Raw genomic sequence first — 17,526 nt, 5'->3', positions numbered from 1 at the left:
CACTACCGAGTGAGGTCACGAGTGACTGCCGCAACGGTATAGCGTGACCCGGAAACAGTTGAACCTCGCCCACTAAGCGGACACCCCGAAACCCCCATACGGTGCGTATTTCGGCTTGAAAACAATGGCGAAACCATAGGAAAAAGCTGTCGAAAATCGGTCAACTTTGACATCAAATATATACTTTCTCGTAAAAGTCCATCGCTTGAGATTCACAAGGCAGATAGAACAACTCGTGGGGATTACAAGGACACCTTTGACAGCCTGATTTAGCCCACCGCAATTTTTTTAATCTTTTTTTTACGTGACCATGTCAAGTGCCTCAAACGGGCGTCCAACACAATTTCAACATCGAAGTTCAGGATATCCAGCTGTTTTACAAGTTTATGACCTCACGGAAAGCATAACAAAGGTATTTACTCAGTTATTATAGTAGTTTGTAAAATTTACAAACAGTTAACAAAGGTTGAAGTAGCTGTTTAGGCTATAAATGAGACAGAAATGGGTTGGAAACACCTGGTACTCCGTTGCTAAGCTCGAAGTAAGCGGACTGAGTTTTCGCGATTGTTTTGAATGAACCGCCAGACACCCTAATACGGTACAGACAACAACCCAAAACGCTGAACTGGGTTTGAAGTTGATGGTCACTGAAGTATCTTGCAACTGAATCATTTACTACCGAGAATATGGAACGCATTTGGTAAATTAATCAAACTTTATAAACTGTTGTCCCGGCGTTAATTCGTTCTGCCAAATTATGTATTTGTTATGACTTTTGCATTGTATTACCTGAGGATTGTTGTTTGCTGAGAACATTGTTTTTTTGACATGTCAGTATTGTATTCAACAGCAGTGTTGTCACAGCTTTAGAGTGAATAGTTTGAAGAACATAAACATACCTTTAATAGACAATCAATGACAATTTGATAACAACAAATTGATAGTGAATTTCTATATTTTAGGTCCCAGTTTGTCCTATATACACAATTACTACTAACGTGTTCAAACTCAGTTCATACTCTTTTTTGACTGACCATAAAACATATGACTTGAAATTTCTTGTGTATTTTTCAACTTAACTATTCAAATGGGGGGTGGGGGTGTTAGGGGGTTACTTTTGATCTTATTCAATAATTCGCATATCCTTATTTGTAACACAGACAACATATTGCTTATTTCCCAATACAGATGACAGCCTACCAAAACATTTGCCAGTTATCAGGAACCATGTGAGCTGCCGTATCAAGACAACAAATTCACAGCAGAACAAACATTGATTGAAACAAGATGGCGTCCATCCACGATGAGCCCATCATGCCGACCGTCCACAAGCTCCCTGCTATCAACACAGGCAGGCTGGTCTCAGGGTCAGGGAAAGGTCAGTATGGACAAGCTTTCATGTTACTCTAATGTAGTAATATGAAACTTAGGCTTAACTTTAACCATTGCATGTTAAAAGTTTGGTATGGCGGCTTTGGAAAGTGGCTTCTATTATTGTTTAACAAGAAACACCAGTCCTGTTTCACCATATCTTCCACTGTATTGGAGAATCTTAATAGATAGATAGAGAAAAATACACTCAAAACTAATTGAAAGTTTTGCTTGGTCAAAAGCTTACAACATCCTTCGCAAAGCATTCGTCCTAGCTTTTAGTATGCTCTAAGGCAGGAAATTCAAGCTTTTGTTCTCTCTTACCAAATAGATGTGTGTTAAATGTGTGTATTATTGAAATAGAATAATTGACAAGCTTTTATATTACTCTAAGGTGATAATATAAAGCTTTTACAGTTTTTAAAACTTTCACCAATGCATTTTAACATAAATACACTAATTGAATGTGACACATATTTTGCTTGGCCCCAAGCTTATAACACCCTTCCCATAAACGTCCACAGTCATCCATCAGTAAGGCATCTAAAGCCTCATACTAGTAGTTTCAATTTAAAACTTTTATTAAGCCCCAGTCAGTGGTATAACCCCGTTGTGTGTAAGCATGTCGACCAATGATGATGAGTCACCTATACTGGTTTTGTCATGCACAACTTTTTCAGAGGCTTAATGACACAAGTACAATGTACATGAAGTATTGAGCTTGATTCTAACTTCGTCTTTGTTGCAGGATCTACAGTTCACCTGGAGTCAGCCGCAGACACCTGGGCAGTCCAGGTGAGAAGACAGCTGCAGGAACAGGTGAACAATGGCGACGAACCAGGTGAGGAGCTGGTACAACAGCTGGTTCAGCAGGTGGTGTCGGCTTTCATCTCAACTCTGCAGAACGACAGGTGAGGGAACAGCATCTTTGCATCTAGACTTGTTATTAGGATTGTTCACTTCAAATCTAAAGGTTCTGGGTTTGAATCCTGGACAGGTCCTGATGTTATTCCATTGAGAAAGAGACTTTACACCTATTTCTTCACTGGACTCAGGTGAAAATGATGGCATAGCTCAGTTAGGGACATCTTTTTGTATGAGATGTAAAACCAAGGGATGTATAGCTGATGGGCTGAATAAAGGATCCAAGTATCCAAGGTCCTGCATTTGGGAAGAGCCACACCTCAAGCATGTTAAAGAACCCAACACACTAGAGTAGGGGTGATACCCAGATCTGGAGTGAATCAAGCCTCAATTTTATGCAGCTTAAGACAAGTAAGATTTCCATCAGAGTGTAAAATGCAACTTTTTTCTTGAAATTAAAAGTTGATGTAAACTTTTGACCTCTTTCCCCCTCCAGACGACCGTCCTGGCTGTACCTGTGTGATGTCCTGTGTCTGCTGGAGCCACATACAGAACTCTTACAGGGGAGACAACAGGTAGGGACTGGTCTACACAGGTGTGGTGATAAGATAGCATAAAAGATTGAGAAACATAAGACTGTATACATAACTTCTTTGAGGTTGTAGGGGCAGTAGATTGCTATTCACAGTGCCTTGAGCCCATCATTCTCTTCCTGCCACCCTTTGCCTCCCCAAGGAAAGGAAAGATTGACATATGACTGTACTGTATAAAAAATCTAAAGATTTCGTACTGTTTCTTTGTTAAAATACAATACGTTGCCCAAAATATTTAACCCAGATGTTTCTTTTGTATTCTTCAGATCGCCCACTACCTGGAGCGTGTCTACAACCATGTACAGACTCATCAAGAGAGACTGTTTGATATCAACATAGTCCAAGCTTTAAACAAAGTCTTCCCAAAGGTATGTTTATGTTCTGACTGGAGATACATACAAACATACAAAGTATTGCTTTGTGTTTTCAAACTCTTATGTACATGTATGGCCTTTATATTGGGTTAGATACATGTAATTTTTTAAGATGACTTTTGTTACTTTGTTAACCCCTTTTTAAAAGTTTTAGTTACTTTCTTAACCCTTTTCAGAATGTCAAGGCATGTCCTGGTCTTTTATGTTTGTTTTCATTCCTTCTATATCATTAATATTATCTGTGTATCATCTCCATGTATATCATTAATATCATCTCTTACATAATTTTCTGTTAGTTACTTTTATTACTTTCTTAATCCCTTTTAGGGTTTTACTTACTGTCTTAACTCATTTTTAGAATGTCAAGGCATTTCCTGGTCTTTTACTATTTATTTTCATTTCTTCTATACCATTTATATCGTCCATGATAATTCAATTTCACAGGATATGGAGAGAATACAGCACACCGGTGGCAACCCACGGAACTACCGTACCCCCACACCACCGCGGCTGCTGAGCACAACACCCACCACTAGCACCAAGAGAAACTCACTGTCATCCTCTGTAGGCCTACAGTTACCAGATGGGTCCAATCCCTATGTACTGGAGAGACCTGTAAGTTCTTTTGTGAAGACCTGTACGGGGGCGACAGCTCGAATTTGTAGGACACTTGCATGGCTGTCCCCCAAAATGCCTGCAGTTAGCGATCGTATGATGATCACACAACCTATGTGGCGCATCCTTACCAGACATGTACACTATTAGAAAGGGTCCAAGCCCTTAGAAATGGATTTTTAGCTGTGATCCATTGTTCATTGTACTTGTCTAAAAGAGAAAATTTGGTACTAGCTATAGCCTTTTTGGATAGTAGAATTCCTTCTGTCAAAATTATGTTTCATTTTTAGAGTTGCTCTCATTTTCACAGAATGACTTTACATCTATATTACAAACTTTATACACTGTATGAAAGTCCTTACTCAACTGTTTGTAGCTTTTACATTATAAGAAACTAAGCATACATGTACAGTACTAACTCGGCTGTTTTTAGCCTTTATCACCAAGGTACATTGTGTGACATTTTAACTTTGACTGTATTTGCAGGATGATGAGACGAGGTATTTCAGGCCCAAGCCTCTGTCCATGGGGGACATACGGGCAGCCATACCAGCTGTGGTGTTGGAGGCATCGTCTCGTGAGTCAACAGTTTTCTTTTTCTTCTTTTTCTTCTTTACCCTCTAACTACCCAACCGGGAATCACTGGTGTGTGTGTGTGTGTGATAAGGGCAAGTGGGCCAGACCGGCCAAACAGGCCTCTACTGTCGGGGTCTGAGCAATGTGCCCCGGCAGCCGATTCCACTCAGTGATCGTACGAGGAAATTTGAGACTCTTTTTAGTGTGTTTTACATCAATAATGTCAAAACTATCACAATGGTTTTGACCTTTACTTTCTTGTAAGCTTATTCTTGTTACTCTGATGAATTGATAAAGAGGAATGGATAAAAAAGATGAAAAAATAATGATTATTTTTTAGGTGAGTCTGTTTGGGGCACCAGTATGGGCATCACTGCTACAGCTATGAGCTTAGATCTACACGATGAGGTAAGGGTCTGCAATTAAATGGCTTAACATGTAATGCTAGTTAACCTTTATCCGTGGGGTATCCTATATCCGTTATCAAAAAAAAGCAGGGTATTAAGGGATATCAAGTCGTTGGACAATGGTTTCAAAAACATCAATAGTTTGAAAATATTGCAGTTCAAAATCACTGTATGCCTACTCGATATCCCTTTTTATCCCTATTTTGAAGAACTGGGTATGGTTTACCCCACCAGTAAAGGTGAACTAGCGTTAGCATTCTCAATTGATACAATGTCATTACTTTTGTGTGAAAGGCAACAGGAGAAATTAAGAATCTATTTCTATCTAAGAAAACAATTTGTAATCAATAAAATGTTGATTTTTCTTCCAGCTGAAGCCAGCGCCGCCAGAAAAGATGTTCGAAAGCTTGACCAGGTACACGTGATTCAGATTCTTTCAAGGTTTTATGGCTTTGCAAGAATAGTATTAAATGTACTTCAATATTAAATCACAAGAATTTTTAAGTATTGACATTTCAATAACTATGTGCTTTTTACTTCATTGTCTACAGTATTATCGAGTCCAAACTTGATGAGGATGTATCCATCAGTGAAGAAGCTGAGGTGAGTTACTATCAATTTGAACACTGATTAAATGCATTTAGGGCAACTTATGGAATTTTGATATCAGTACAGTACACGAATATCAGAAAACTATTTATTTGCAATTGCTGTGATAAAACAAATCATCAGTTTGCTCTGTCCTTGGTGCTGAAGCTGAGTTTGCTATATATATGCATTTTCATTTGGAGGAAATCCCTGTTTTTAAGTACATGAATGTATTTGATCCTCTGTATAAAGTATCGAGAAAAATTCTAAAACCATCTAGAGTGAGAGATCAGGGTCAGTATAACATTACCCATATCATCATACATATGTATCTGGTAGTAGCCCGTGTACATGTTGTAATTCGCAATCATAATCTAGTAATAATTTTTGGCTGCATAAAAGGCCACTGGGGTGATTGTTAAAGCTGCACAATTCAGCCTCCCACGGCTGCAAGACTGGTTTTATCTCATGTCATTTCTGTATTTCTGAAACGATTAAATAAACCAGTCTACTACTGCATCATTGGTCTCTAAGTCATTCCTTTTTTATGTTTATAATTTTTTGTTTCCCAGTCTATGAGCGAGGCTCCTCCCATGACCGGCCGCGAGGCTGCAGAGATGTTTGTAAAAGGGAAACACCTGGGGAGGGTGGAGTTTGTTTACCTGAACCTGACCCCGAACAGACACTACAGGCCCTACGACTTGGTGGTGGTGCCGAAGCAAAAAGTATGTTAACTGTCAGGTCACCGGATCCGGCAGGTCACTGTTACTGTACCTACTAGGTATTTTACCTAGGTTTGAAATCAAGTCGTGCCAAGCAAAGCTTGCCTTTGCAGTTGTGCAAGTAGGTATTTTGAGCACTGTATTCTATTTCAAAATTCAATGGGTTTCAGAAGGGTTTAAAAACCATGAAATGGACAAAGTATAAAGGCAGGAGGATAAGATTAAAGTACAAATGTAGTGGGCTTTGTGTAAATCTTGAATCTGACTACAATTGCTACAAAAGGTAGAATACATTTTTTTGACTCTGTTTGTTACATTAGAATTTTTAGGGTTGTTATGTTCCTTAAGTCAATGGTATTAAACATTCAGGACAAATTGTAAGTGCAACAGATAAAACAGTGGGCTTTAAAAAAGTTAGTCACATGTATATATTTAATTTTCTTTCATTGTTTTTATCTAATTTGTCATGCCATTGTTTCAGTAGCTTGCCTTGCAGATGAAGTACATGCACATTGTTTTTGTAGCCGTCTACTGTTATATTTGTTCGTAATCAGAAAAGCTGAATAAACAATTCAAAGTCGACCATCTCAGGTTGTTTTACAAGTTTTTACTGTGTTACTACAGATCAACAAAGAGCACTACGTGTTCTCGAGGTTTGGTGCGCTGCACGTCCGTCCGGATGAGCCAAACGACACCATGACCATCGCAGACTGGAAGCAGGAGGCTGTGAGGTGGTCATCGCTGATGTGCATCCCCTTCTTTAAGCACTTCCTTGTCAGGAAGGCTTTCTTAAGGTAAGCTAAATATCAACTACTTTTAGTAACATCCATTGTGGTTAGTGACCCTTGCTCTGGACCTAGAGGTTGTGAGTTTGAATCCCAGCTGTTGCTGCTCCTCTGACTTGCATTCCTCAGAATGGGATATTAAGAAGTGGTGCCCTGTTCATAAAAAAGCGAGAGGAATTTCTCCAGTACAATGAGCCTGTATAAACTGTAGATAGCGTCTGTCTTCTCTGTCACGACCATAGGAAGAGTTAGAGTTAGCCAGTGATCTAAACTTGAGTTTGAGTTCTTTTTCACTCTTACATATAAATCTGTTCCAATAGGTTAATTAACATTTATCTTATTTGTTTTCTTTGCATTACTCCTAGTTTTAAAATTTTAAAGTTAAAGTTTTAAGTTGTCAAACTTTAGAAAATATCTTAAATTGAATATTGAAAACCAACTTGACAAGCAGAAATATAAAATGGCTTTTATAAAAGTTTTCTTAACAAACTGTGGAAACACTGTTTTCTGTACAGATGGAAGTCCTACAAGAGATACGAAGACTTCTGCAGAATAAGAGAGGATGTGGAGGAGAACCTGCCTCTAGCCGTCCCCAGGTTTGGAGCTGCTCTACTGCACATCAGCAGGTTGGTATATTTAAAATCATTGGTCAAGGCACTGAAGCAACTGTATATGATTTTGGAAATTGTAAGGCACTACCTTTCATCAGTGACACTTAGGTTATCTTGTTGAACAGCAGGTTTCAGATCTTGATCTTGTCAACTACCTGCTGTTCAACAAGATCTCTTCAGTGTTACTGACAAAAGGCAGCCGATGTTGTGTGAATGGTCTGACCATTTCCAAAATCATATCCAGTTGCTTCAGGAACTGCTATTTGGCATAGCATATTACCTCCATTGATGATACATCCAGAGGTGTACATTTTCAGTCCAATCAGGCAGCATGAAACATTTTGCAAAGGTCCTTGTTAAGTTCTAGTTCTGTCCTTGGTGCTGAATGAGATCATGTTAGTAACAAAACAACAGTACAAGAATTGAAATGTATATATATATATATTAAAGTTCTTGTTTATTCTTGATATTCATCTTTTATCTTGCGCAAGAATATAGGACCTGGTTCAAGAGGTTTACCATGTATTCTGAGCTAATAACAGAATGAGACATGTATATACAAATGTAATCTACTACTACCTATGACTCCTCTACAAGCCAATGCAATAGAATTTTTGGCTGTCTTACATCCTAATTTTTTTCCTGTTTCTGTTACAGATTACTCTTGGAGCTGACAGCAATCAACATCCTGCCTGCTTCAACCAAGTAAGTTACACAATCCTGGGTTTATTTATTTGTGATGTGCACTCTTTTTTTGATGAGTTGCGACTAACGTTTAACGTCGTGTTTCTCTTCCCAAACCAGCACCTGTTTCACCCTACCTGAGTTTGAGACAATCATCAAGAAGAAGCGGAAAGAAGCAGAAAAAATTCTCGCCAAGTTCTTTGGGTAAGAGAGATCTTACATTATTTATGCTCTATTTCTTCCCTCTCTTCTTCCAATTCTTCTTCCATTCCAAACAATTAAGGTCAATGACAATGACCTGGACTAAACAACTGTCACCATGGTTACTGGTAATTAAAAGCAGCATACACCCTGTGGTGTTCGATTACATTATGTAGCAAGTGGCAGGACAGAGCTGGGTGGGCTGGTCACCATATATAGGAATATGTTTGAGTGAGAATAAACAGAGCAGTAGATTGTTAGACTAGACCATGTGAACTGAAGGTAAACGCTACGCATTTGCTTTCAAATGTTACAGTGTACCTTAAGTTAATTTTACATGTATATGAATTTACATGTACAATTTAACATAATGGCTAAAATATTTCTTTTATTTCAGCTACTCCCAGGCTGTAGTGAATCAGATTGTGAGTGAGGTGTTTGAGCATCTACAACACTGTGAACAGCAGGTCAAGCAGACGAAGACTGTGTAGTAAGTATTGGCTCAGCTCACAAGTTAGAATTTAGAATCATCATTGTATGTTTTTTTTATTTATTTAGTGCCCCTATGTATACATTTGACCTACAGTCATATGGATTTTATTTAGCTGGTTCTGAAAAAAATTTCTACCAGAAAATTGGAAGAATTCAAAGACTGAATTGCAAGCCCAGTTCAGTGGTTGTAAATTTACATACACAGGAGATTTAGCATTCTTATAGGAACCTTTCTCCTTTTTTTCAGGAAAAAGTACTACTTGTACTTTGACTCTTGTATAGCAATCTTGACTTAGTACACTAACATGTCTTTGTGTCTGTCTTAAAGCACTAAGGAGTCGCTGTACCTGCAAAGACAGAAGAAGGAACAAAGAATCCAGAACTTCAAGAAAGCGAAGGCAGTGGCAAGGTATTCTTTTTACATGCCTTTTGCTACTCTTCAACTTAAAGTAATTTTTACTATTATACTTCACATACACCTGATTGTAATGTTACAGTGGAATTTCTATCAGATAAAAGAATCAGCCGTTCTTGTTGTCTGTTCTGAAGAATAGAACTTCTTTTGAAATAACTTAATGTCCACATAACGTAAAATTTTAATTAGTCTTAGAGAATTGTACATTTTTTCAATATGTTGTTTAATCTTTTTTTCAGTCGTCTAGGAAATTTTGTGAAGCTGGTTGATCAAATCTTACTGGCACATATGGTGTCCCTGGCAAGGAAGAACATTGGGGCCTTCGTTCACACCACCATGCAGGCAGGGGAAGAGGCTGAAAGGGACGCTCTCTTCAAGGCCAAGCTGGTCTTCAATAGAAATGGTTTGGAGTTTTTGTACTGGCAAAACTGCCTCTCTTTCTACTATGAAATGATTGTAGCATAATATTGTACCTGTTTTCAATTGAAAATAAAAGGTCTCTAAAAACCTAAGCAAACGTGGCTGCTAGTACTCTAGTAACAGGCTTGACTGACTGTATGTAATTTCTTGTGTTAGCACACATCAAGTCAGCAACAGTTAACAAAAAATAATAACTTTATTGCACAACAATTTACAAGGTAAAAAGCATCTACCTAACTGTACTTCTATGAGGCTAATCTACTTAGTACAAGGGTGCATAGTATGGGATAAAAATGGTCTTTTACAATCATTGAAGGGATTTCTAGCATCTAGACATGCTTTAATATATTTTCCTATACATATATACAATGCAGGGGTTTTCACATGTCATAATGTATTAAATTTGCTATTTAAGTCTATTGAGGTAAATTCTGGTATGTACGATGATAGCCTTGTACACATGAAACGTGTAGTAGATAATAAATGAAACTCTTTACCCATTGCAGATGAGCTGGTACTGTACACATGAAACGTGTAGTAGATAATAAATGAAACTCTTTACCCATTGCAGATGAGCTGGTACTGTACCCCAGTAAGGAGAAGTTCCAGAACGCCACCTACAGCGCCCTTCTGGGAATCCCTGCTGTCATCTTCCGCTCGGCACACCCCTCTGAGGATGGTGCCTCCACACAAGGCAGTCCAGGGACAGGGTTGGTGTTTATGTTTACATTCATACATACATACGTTATTGACCAGAGGTCCGGACCAGGATAGTACATATTTCACTCCATAGAGCCCTATCTACCATAGCTTGTTCTAGGTTCACAAATTTATAGTAAGATGGTTGTCACCCTATGCACCATTTAATGTGGGAAAAGCTTTTTCTTATGTTTTCTTCTGAAATATTTGTGGTGTTTTTATGTTGTGGTTTCTTCAGTCATCTGTCTACTGCAAACTCATAGCACTTATAAAACCTCCAGCAAAATCCAACCTTTGACCTATGACCTTTGTGTCATAGGTAAAATTGTGTTGTTGACTTATGACCTTTGTATCTTTGACCTATGACATTTTTATCGTTCAGGTCACGAGGCAGAGTTGAGTCCAGTTTGAGCTCGCCCGTGAAGCTAAACGTGAGCCAGGAATCAGCACGAGTTCAGCCCCAGCCCAGTACGGGATCCAAGCAAGACCGGTCTTCCATGCAGACATCGCGTAGTGGTGCTGTAACTGGCACCACCAGTAACTACACACTGGGAGATCCAACGTTGGAAAGACCGGGTAAGAAGGTTTTGTTTTTAGTTGTAACTTATTTATGTACGTAGATTTATGTCGATTATTTAGCCTGTAGGTTTGATCCACTCACACTGGGAAGGTGAGGTCCCACTCTTTATGGGGTGGGTTTTTTAACACGGGACCTCCATTTAACGTCCTATCCAAGGGACGACCCTATCTGAAATTAAGTATTCTTTTTCACCTGAGTAAAGTGAGGAAAGTCGTATAAAGTGCCTTCCCCAAGGGCACAAGATCGGCGACACGGCAGGGATTCAAACTCGAGACCTCTCGGCCAATCATGCTGCCTCTGTGCCACACAATCTCAAGGGTGTAGGGACCCAGAGCCAACAGGTCCTGGGTTCAAATCCTGTCATGCTCTCAATCTTGTGCCCTTTCCTCACTCCTGGCTACCTGACATTGATTGGGGAGGGAAGGCAGTAACATAACATGCTGGCAGATCCAACGTTAGAAAGGCCTGGTAGGGAGGTTTTTGCCTTTTCCAAGAAGGTTTTTTTTTTTTTTTTTTCAAACAAATCAAGAACATTCCGATGGTGGTAATACATGTAACCAAATATTCAGCACCAAGGACAGACCTTGTTACACTTATTAGTCTTTGTTAGCTTAAAGATTAGCTGATGTAATTGTAGCTGTGAGGTCAGGGATCTTGACCAAGAACTGAAAGGTTTTAGGTTTGAATCCCTTGCAGGCCAGTGAAAAAGGTCCTTTTGATGTAAACAGATCAAGTCTATTGGTCTTGCATATACATGTACAGGTACTAGTACTAGAACTGGTCAAGAGAACAGAAACCACCATATTGAATCCCAGATGAATTATCGTGGGTTCTCTTGCATAATCATGTTAGAATGAAATTATCAATTATAGATATACTCCCTATCTACCGACTGTAATTGTTTTAGAGCTGAAACAGGAAACACTACATGTTTTCCCCAGGCCTTAGTATACAAAACTGTTGTGTTACACCTTATGGCAGTTCACTTCTTGTGTGATTCACAAACATTTCATCTTATATTCCAGCCATGAAGACTAAAGATGAAGACAGACTGGGCGTGGCAACCCCTGACCTCATTGTGGGGGCACAGACCCCCCGCGGACTGACCGTGGGAGGGCAGGGCTTCATGGGACAGTACAGCCCTCTGTCCAAGGGGAGTCTGGAGACAAAACTGGCCACAGAGTAAGTAGCAGAAGAAGATGCTTCATAAACAATTTTTTGACAACTAGGACATGTTTTATACATTGCAAGGACTTCTGCTGTTTCTGCAATATGTAGCCTAGTGTACTTTGCTTTGGTACATTGTATTAGCCAAATATCGTATTTCCATCTGTTTTAAAAAAAGCTTTTTTTCTTTTTTTTTTAGACGAAATAATGATACAAATGATATGGTGAAGTAATTGTCAATATTGTTTCGATTGTCTTATCCAAAATATGTCCAATTTTGATGCTCTAAAATTGCATTGGGTGCATTTAAGAGTTCCTTTTCAAGTCATCGTCAATACATAATACGCCATATTGATGACCTTGACAGTGAGGTGGTGAGTGCGGATGTCCAGCTGCACGAGGACATGATGATGTCAGCGATGGGGGAGATCGACAGCTTCTGTATCGAGCATGTCTGGATCAAACCCATGCACAAGTACGCCCGCGAGTGGAGCAGGACTGTGCTGAAGGCCTTTCATGGTCAAGAGGCGTTTGACATTGAGGTTTGTTTCCTTTAAGTTGCCTGGTTACTGAAAGACTTAGAGAGCAGATAAGGATCAAACAATAGAAAATGAGCTTGTTAGACTGATGCCTAAACTTGTAGAAAATAGGTGTGAAGTCTATATATTACTTGCATTCTTTTTAGTTTTACACTTTGTTGTCAATCATCTGTTTATATTATTGCCTGTGCAGAAAAGCTGCAATGTATAGCCTGATGCACAGGTATTGGCCAAATCGTCTTCTTTGAAAAAATGCCTTTAATTAATCTACAGTAGAAGCCATTTACTTGCACACCCCATTTGTGAGCGTATTTCATGCATTTTTTCAGGTGGTGCAACAGTGTGAAATTATCTAGCTGTACCACAACGATTGTGGATTTTGAGATTCTGTGCAATTAACAGTAGTGTGGGGCAATCCATTGTGCAATTAACTGGCTTCTGCTGTATAATGAAACCTTAGTGACAAATTTAAAACGCTTAAATTTCCTTTTTTCTCAGGAAAAACTGAATGAGATCAAGAACTGGATCGAGCGGATCAAAGATGTAGAGAAGACGCTGACGACGTCAGACGGGCTGTTTGAGGTAGACTGCAGTATCCTGCAGCAGGAGCTGGTGCCTGCGCTCAGCAACATCTTCAAGCAGCTCATCCAGCTGGTCGCAGACGATGCCAAGAACCTCTCTACTAGCTTTGTGGAGGAGATTAAGAAACTTAGCAAGGCATGTGATCTATTAAATGCTATTGCCTTTGTATTTTAGATCCATGCATCATTTGTAAAGGATTTAGCCAATTTGTAAATGAAAAGGAGTCTTTAATTTTGTGAACCTCTGTTAAAAAAGTTGTTGTTTTAGATTAGTCTAAAGTTACCATTAAACTTGCAAGCATCAAGTTTCAAAAATAAGTTATATGTCATTGTAGATGGATAGATAAGTCATCACACAAATTTGATTCTTGTCTTTACAAGTAAAAGAAAGAATCTAGCAACAATTTTGATTATTGGTACCCTAGATGACAGCAGACTATTGTGCTTTTAATCTAAACTGAAAAATAAACAAGCAGAGAAAGATAGCACAAAGTGTTAACCTGTAGAAAAAAAATTAATGAGAGTGAAATCTATTGTTTTTTCTAGACTCTGAAGGATCAGAACACGACAGTGGACCAGTTTGCAGTGTTTGCAGGACAAGTGAAGGAATATCGCAGCAGGACACAACAGTTACAGGAGAAGGTCTCCTATATCAAGTCTATGTATGAGGTAAGATTACAATCACTCAATTAGTCAACCAATCCATCAATCAATCCATCTATCAATCAACCAACCAAGCAATCAATCTATTGATTGATTAATGGATTGATCAATAAATTAACCAACCAATCAATTATTCATGAACTTTGCAGATGCATGTGTGAATTGTATTTTGACCTCTGATTTTGATTTAAGTGAGAAATGTTCACACAAAACTATTGTGATATTCATACCTGGTTTTCAAGTTTGAAATGTTTTTTTCTACATAGGTTATTCAACTGAGCTACCAATCACTGAACCCAAAAATGTGCACACAAAACTTTTGGGATGTTAATATCTGATTTTGAAGTTGTAAATGTTTATTGACAGGGTTTTAGGATTGAGCTACCAAAATGTGCACACAAAACTTTTGTGATCTTAATATCTGGTTCTGAAGTTTTAAATGTATTTTTCCACACAGGTGATTCGGATGAGCTACCGATCTTTAAACCCAGATGAGGAGAAGTTGGAAGAGCGTGTGCGCACCACGTGGGAGAGTTTCCTAGTGCAGCTGCAGGAGGCACATGACTTTGTGCACACACAGACTCCAGTCATGCTGGAGGAGCTGGACATGACGTATCAGGTATGGATCAGGGGTTTGGGGTTCTATTCCCAGTTGTAAATATTATGTACAATATACCCTAAGGCATTGTTCATTCCATGAATTTGTATTTTGGGGTGAGGGGGTATAGTAGAATCTTGATTGCACCAGTCATGCTGGAGGAATCGGACCAGACGTACCAGGTATGGATCAGGGGTACATGGTTTTATTCCCAGTTGTGAGTATTATATTGTCATTATATAAATGTGCTCTATAGCCTATAGAATTGTCTGCTTAATGTATTTTTAGGCATAGATTTCTATTGCTTACAAGTTTATTGTTAGATATCACTTGCAAGCAGTTGCACAGTGTATTAAACTATTCATTTGAAGTGTAACCACAAGTTCTTGCATAGTGAATCATACTATATGCAGCTAGACATTGGATCCACCTAGTATAGTAAATGTACATCTTTGCTGCTAGACATGCTGTAAGTATTAAGTAGAAGCCACCTAGCATAGTAATGTGTACTAAATGTTTGCTACTAGAGATAATAACTACATGTGTGCTTTTCACCTCCTCCATGCAATCCTCTCTCTTCTCTCTGTCCACTATACAGCAGAAAGGTAACTAATAGTCTAGAAACTTTACTCTTGGTGACTTGGTGATAGGGTGCTATATCTGAACAATGTTCTGCACACATTTCTGCTTGATATTAAGGTGGTAGTGGACTACAGAGTTCAGCAAAGATTTTCACTCCATACCTTCGCATCTGTACATGAATGTCCTTTTTACCTGAATGATTTTGTTGGTTATTTCGATGGGACTTTCATGAGAATTATCATATGCATATTGTAAATGCATGACTTTTTGTGTGTAAATACTTATTGGGAAGAATTTTTGCATGAGTTTAAGATACAGTGTTTTATCATGCATTGGTTCATGTTGGTTATGTGGGTGCTTGTATCAGGGACTGGTGTGTGTATCATAAATTATGTCAATGTGTATGTCGTTACCAACTGTTGCATGATTTTTTTTGTCTACAACTTGATGTCTTTTCTTACCATTTTTTTTTTCTATGATGTTTGTGCATTCTGCATGTCTGTTGTTGGTGTTGGTAATTACCGAATATGTTGAGCTATCCTACAACAGTGTGTGTGCCAGATGTATTTGAAGTACCCTTTCTAATGTTACACACTTTCAAATTTTGGACATTGTACCGAAAATATTCCTTTTAATCAGCTACATGTAGTGCCTTTGGCACTTAATGTTACAAATCAGTTATTCTTAAAAAACATAAACATACATGCCAAATAGCAGTTACTCAAGCAACTGGGTATCATTTTGGAAATTCAGACCCAGTTGCTTGTCAATGAGTAACTGCTACTTGGCATATCTTATTACCTGGACGTCTAACCTTCATCGACGTATAATGAGTCAGATAATTCTGTTTTAAAGCTTGCTGACATATATGTAATACATATGTATTTGGCATTCGTTTGGACAAATGCAGGCAAATTCCCCACTACTGCATGGTTCAAGTTTACTGTATATGATGTATCTAATTTGTGATATGTACACTTACTAACTTAATGATTCTTCTAGACCCTACATGAGGAGGCACTGACTATCAGTCGCCAGGCAACCAGCGGCAAGTTCTTGGACCCATCCCAGCATTCCCCAACCATCCTGACAGACATGCGACATGTGAGTAGTGTTTGTGGCTTTCATATATTGTTTTGTCCATTCTGCCCAAATGAGATCGAAGACGAACGTCACTTCGTTAGGCCTAGGAAAAAAAATGTTGTGTTTCCTGTTTCAGTCCTGAAAAAATTAGGGTCGGTAGGTAGGGATGATCTTTTTTTTTTGTAATTTTTTTTAGGCTAGCCAAAAATCTAGTGATACATATTACAATACAGTTGAACAAAGGAAACTGAAATGCATGAGGACACTTGTCTTTCAATGTCAAACTTTGATTTTGTGCACAATAGATACATTAATCCTTCATTAGATAGGACAAGCAGACTGTTTTTACTTCAATAGGAAGCAGGCTGAATAAAAATTCTAACTGGAAGCTTTGTGACTCCACTGCCCACCCAAAAAAAAGTCTAGGGTCGGCAGGTTTTTCTAGGGAAGGTAGGGAAACAGGAAACACAACATTTTTTTTCCTAGGCCTTATGGATTGTTCTCGATATGATGATAAACGCACAGAGCTTAACTGCAACTTGTGTCTCATTTTTTTCTCACTTTTTTTGTCACAGCTGGCAGAGAAATTTGGTGCCATTCAGCACCAGATGGAGGAAATCAGCAAGTGGCGTGAGATGATCACAGGAACTGGTTACGACCTGTCGGCGCTGGGGTTCATGGTGGGACAGATGGACATGCGGAGGGAGCTGTGGAAGTATGTAGAGGTGGCGACATACCACATCAAGGACTGGAAAGTGCAACTGTTTAGAAAGGTACTCTTGCTTACTCTGTTTCTATTATGGATATTTGGTAAAAGGTAAAGATAGTCCCATAGCTCTTTGAGGCCATGAGGGCAGGGGCTTATTATGTAAGGCACAGTATTGGAAGGTGAAGCCCATCCCTCTCCTTCCACCACCTTCTAGCTCCTAAACCAAATTACCCATTTTTACACCCAGAAAAAGCATTTCCCAAAGACACAATGTCTAGCCAAGAAAAAACAGAATTGGAACAAAGAACTCTTGGTCTTGTTTCTGTCAGCCTAGCTCCACCACATTCACCCCAGCCTCAGTATTTAGACAGAGGTTAGAGATGTTAATAGGGAAAAACTTATTTTTAGACCATGAATGCTAGTGCCCTTGGTACTGAAAATTCTGTTGCTTATAAAAGAGTGTAATAAAGAATTTGTAGGTTCTGCTAACAGATGTTTTATGTACATCAGTTTGATTTTAAGTGTTTACAGAGAAATCAGTTGCACAGTAGTACAATGTTTAAAAAGATCCAAGTAACTTGAATTGACACATATTTTACTTAGCGTC

General features: G+C 38.8%; 1 protein-coding gene across 1 annotated transcript; it reads left to right on the top strand.

Moving 5' to 3' along the window:
- The first annotated feature begins 339 nt into the window (after window positions 1-339).
- Window positions 340-17,160, top strand: LOC118424992 (dynein heavy chain domain-containing protein 1-like). Its single transcript, XM_035833806.1, has 28 exons — window positions 340-412; window positions 1,189-1,378; window positions 2,120-2,282; window positions 2,732-2,810; window positions 3,095-3,196; window positions 3,647-3,817; window positions 4,304-4,394; window positions 4,734-4,801; window positions 5,172-5,215; window positions 5,352-5,403; window positions 5,961-6,113; window positions 6,735-6,904; window positions 7,411-7,521; window positions 8,164-8,211; window positions 8,311-8,394; window positions 8,789-8,881; window positions 9,212-9,292; window positions 9,538-9,701; window positions 10,290-10,428; window positions 10,800-10,993; window positions 12,023-12,179; window positions 12,532-12,710; window positions 13,033-13,043; window positions 13,202-13,420; window positions 13,831-13,953; window positions 14,405-14,566; window positions 16,130-16,231; window positions 16,786-17,160. Exons 2-28 carry the CDS (start codon window positions 1,288-1,290, stop codon window positions 17,029-17,031), a joined length of 3,297 nt encoding a protein of 1,098 aa, XP_035689699.1. The 5' UTR covers window positions 340-412; window positions 1,189-1,287; the 3' UTR covers window positions 17,032-17,160.
- The last annotated feature ends 366 nt before the right edge of the window (window positions 17,161-17,526 follow it).

This window comes from Branchiostoma floridae, chromosome 10, assembly GCF_000003815.2.
Source record: "Branchiostoma floridae strain S238N-H82 chromosome 10, Bfl_VNyyK, whole genome shotgun sequence".
Taxonomy (NCBI): Eukaryota; Metazoa; Chordata; class Leptocardii; order Amphioxiformes; family Branchiostomatidae; genus Branchiostoma; species Branchiostoma floridae.
Note: the sequence above shows the minus strand (reverse complement) of the source record. Positions and strands in the feature narration are given on the sequence as shown.

What these genes read in the sequence shown, in the direction of transcription:
- LOC118424992 (XM_035833806.1), top strand. Translation starts at nt 1,288, where the DNA reads ATGGCGTCCATCCACGATGAGCCCATCATGCCGACCGTCCACAAGCTC. An exon ending in ATGTTCGAAAGCTTGACCAG is followed by an intron (nt 5,216 to 5,351) that starts GTACACGTGATT and finishes CATTGTCTACAG; the next exon opens with TATTATCGAGTCCAAACTTG. An exon ending in AAAGCGAAGGCAGTGGCAAG is followed by an intron (nt 9,293 to 9,537) that starts GTATTCTTTTTA and finishes TCTTTTTTTCAG; the next exon opens with TCGTCTAGGAAATTTTGTGA.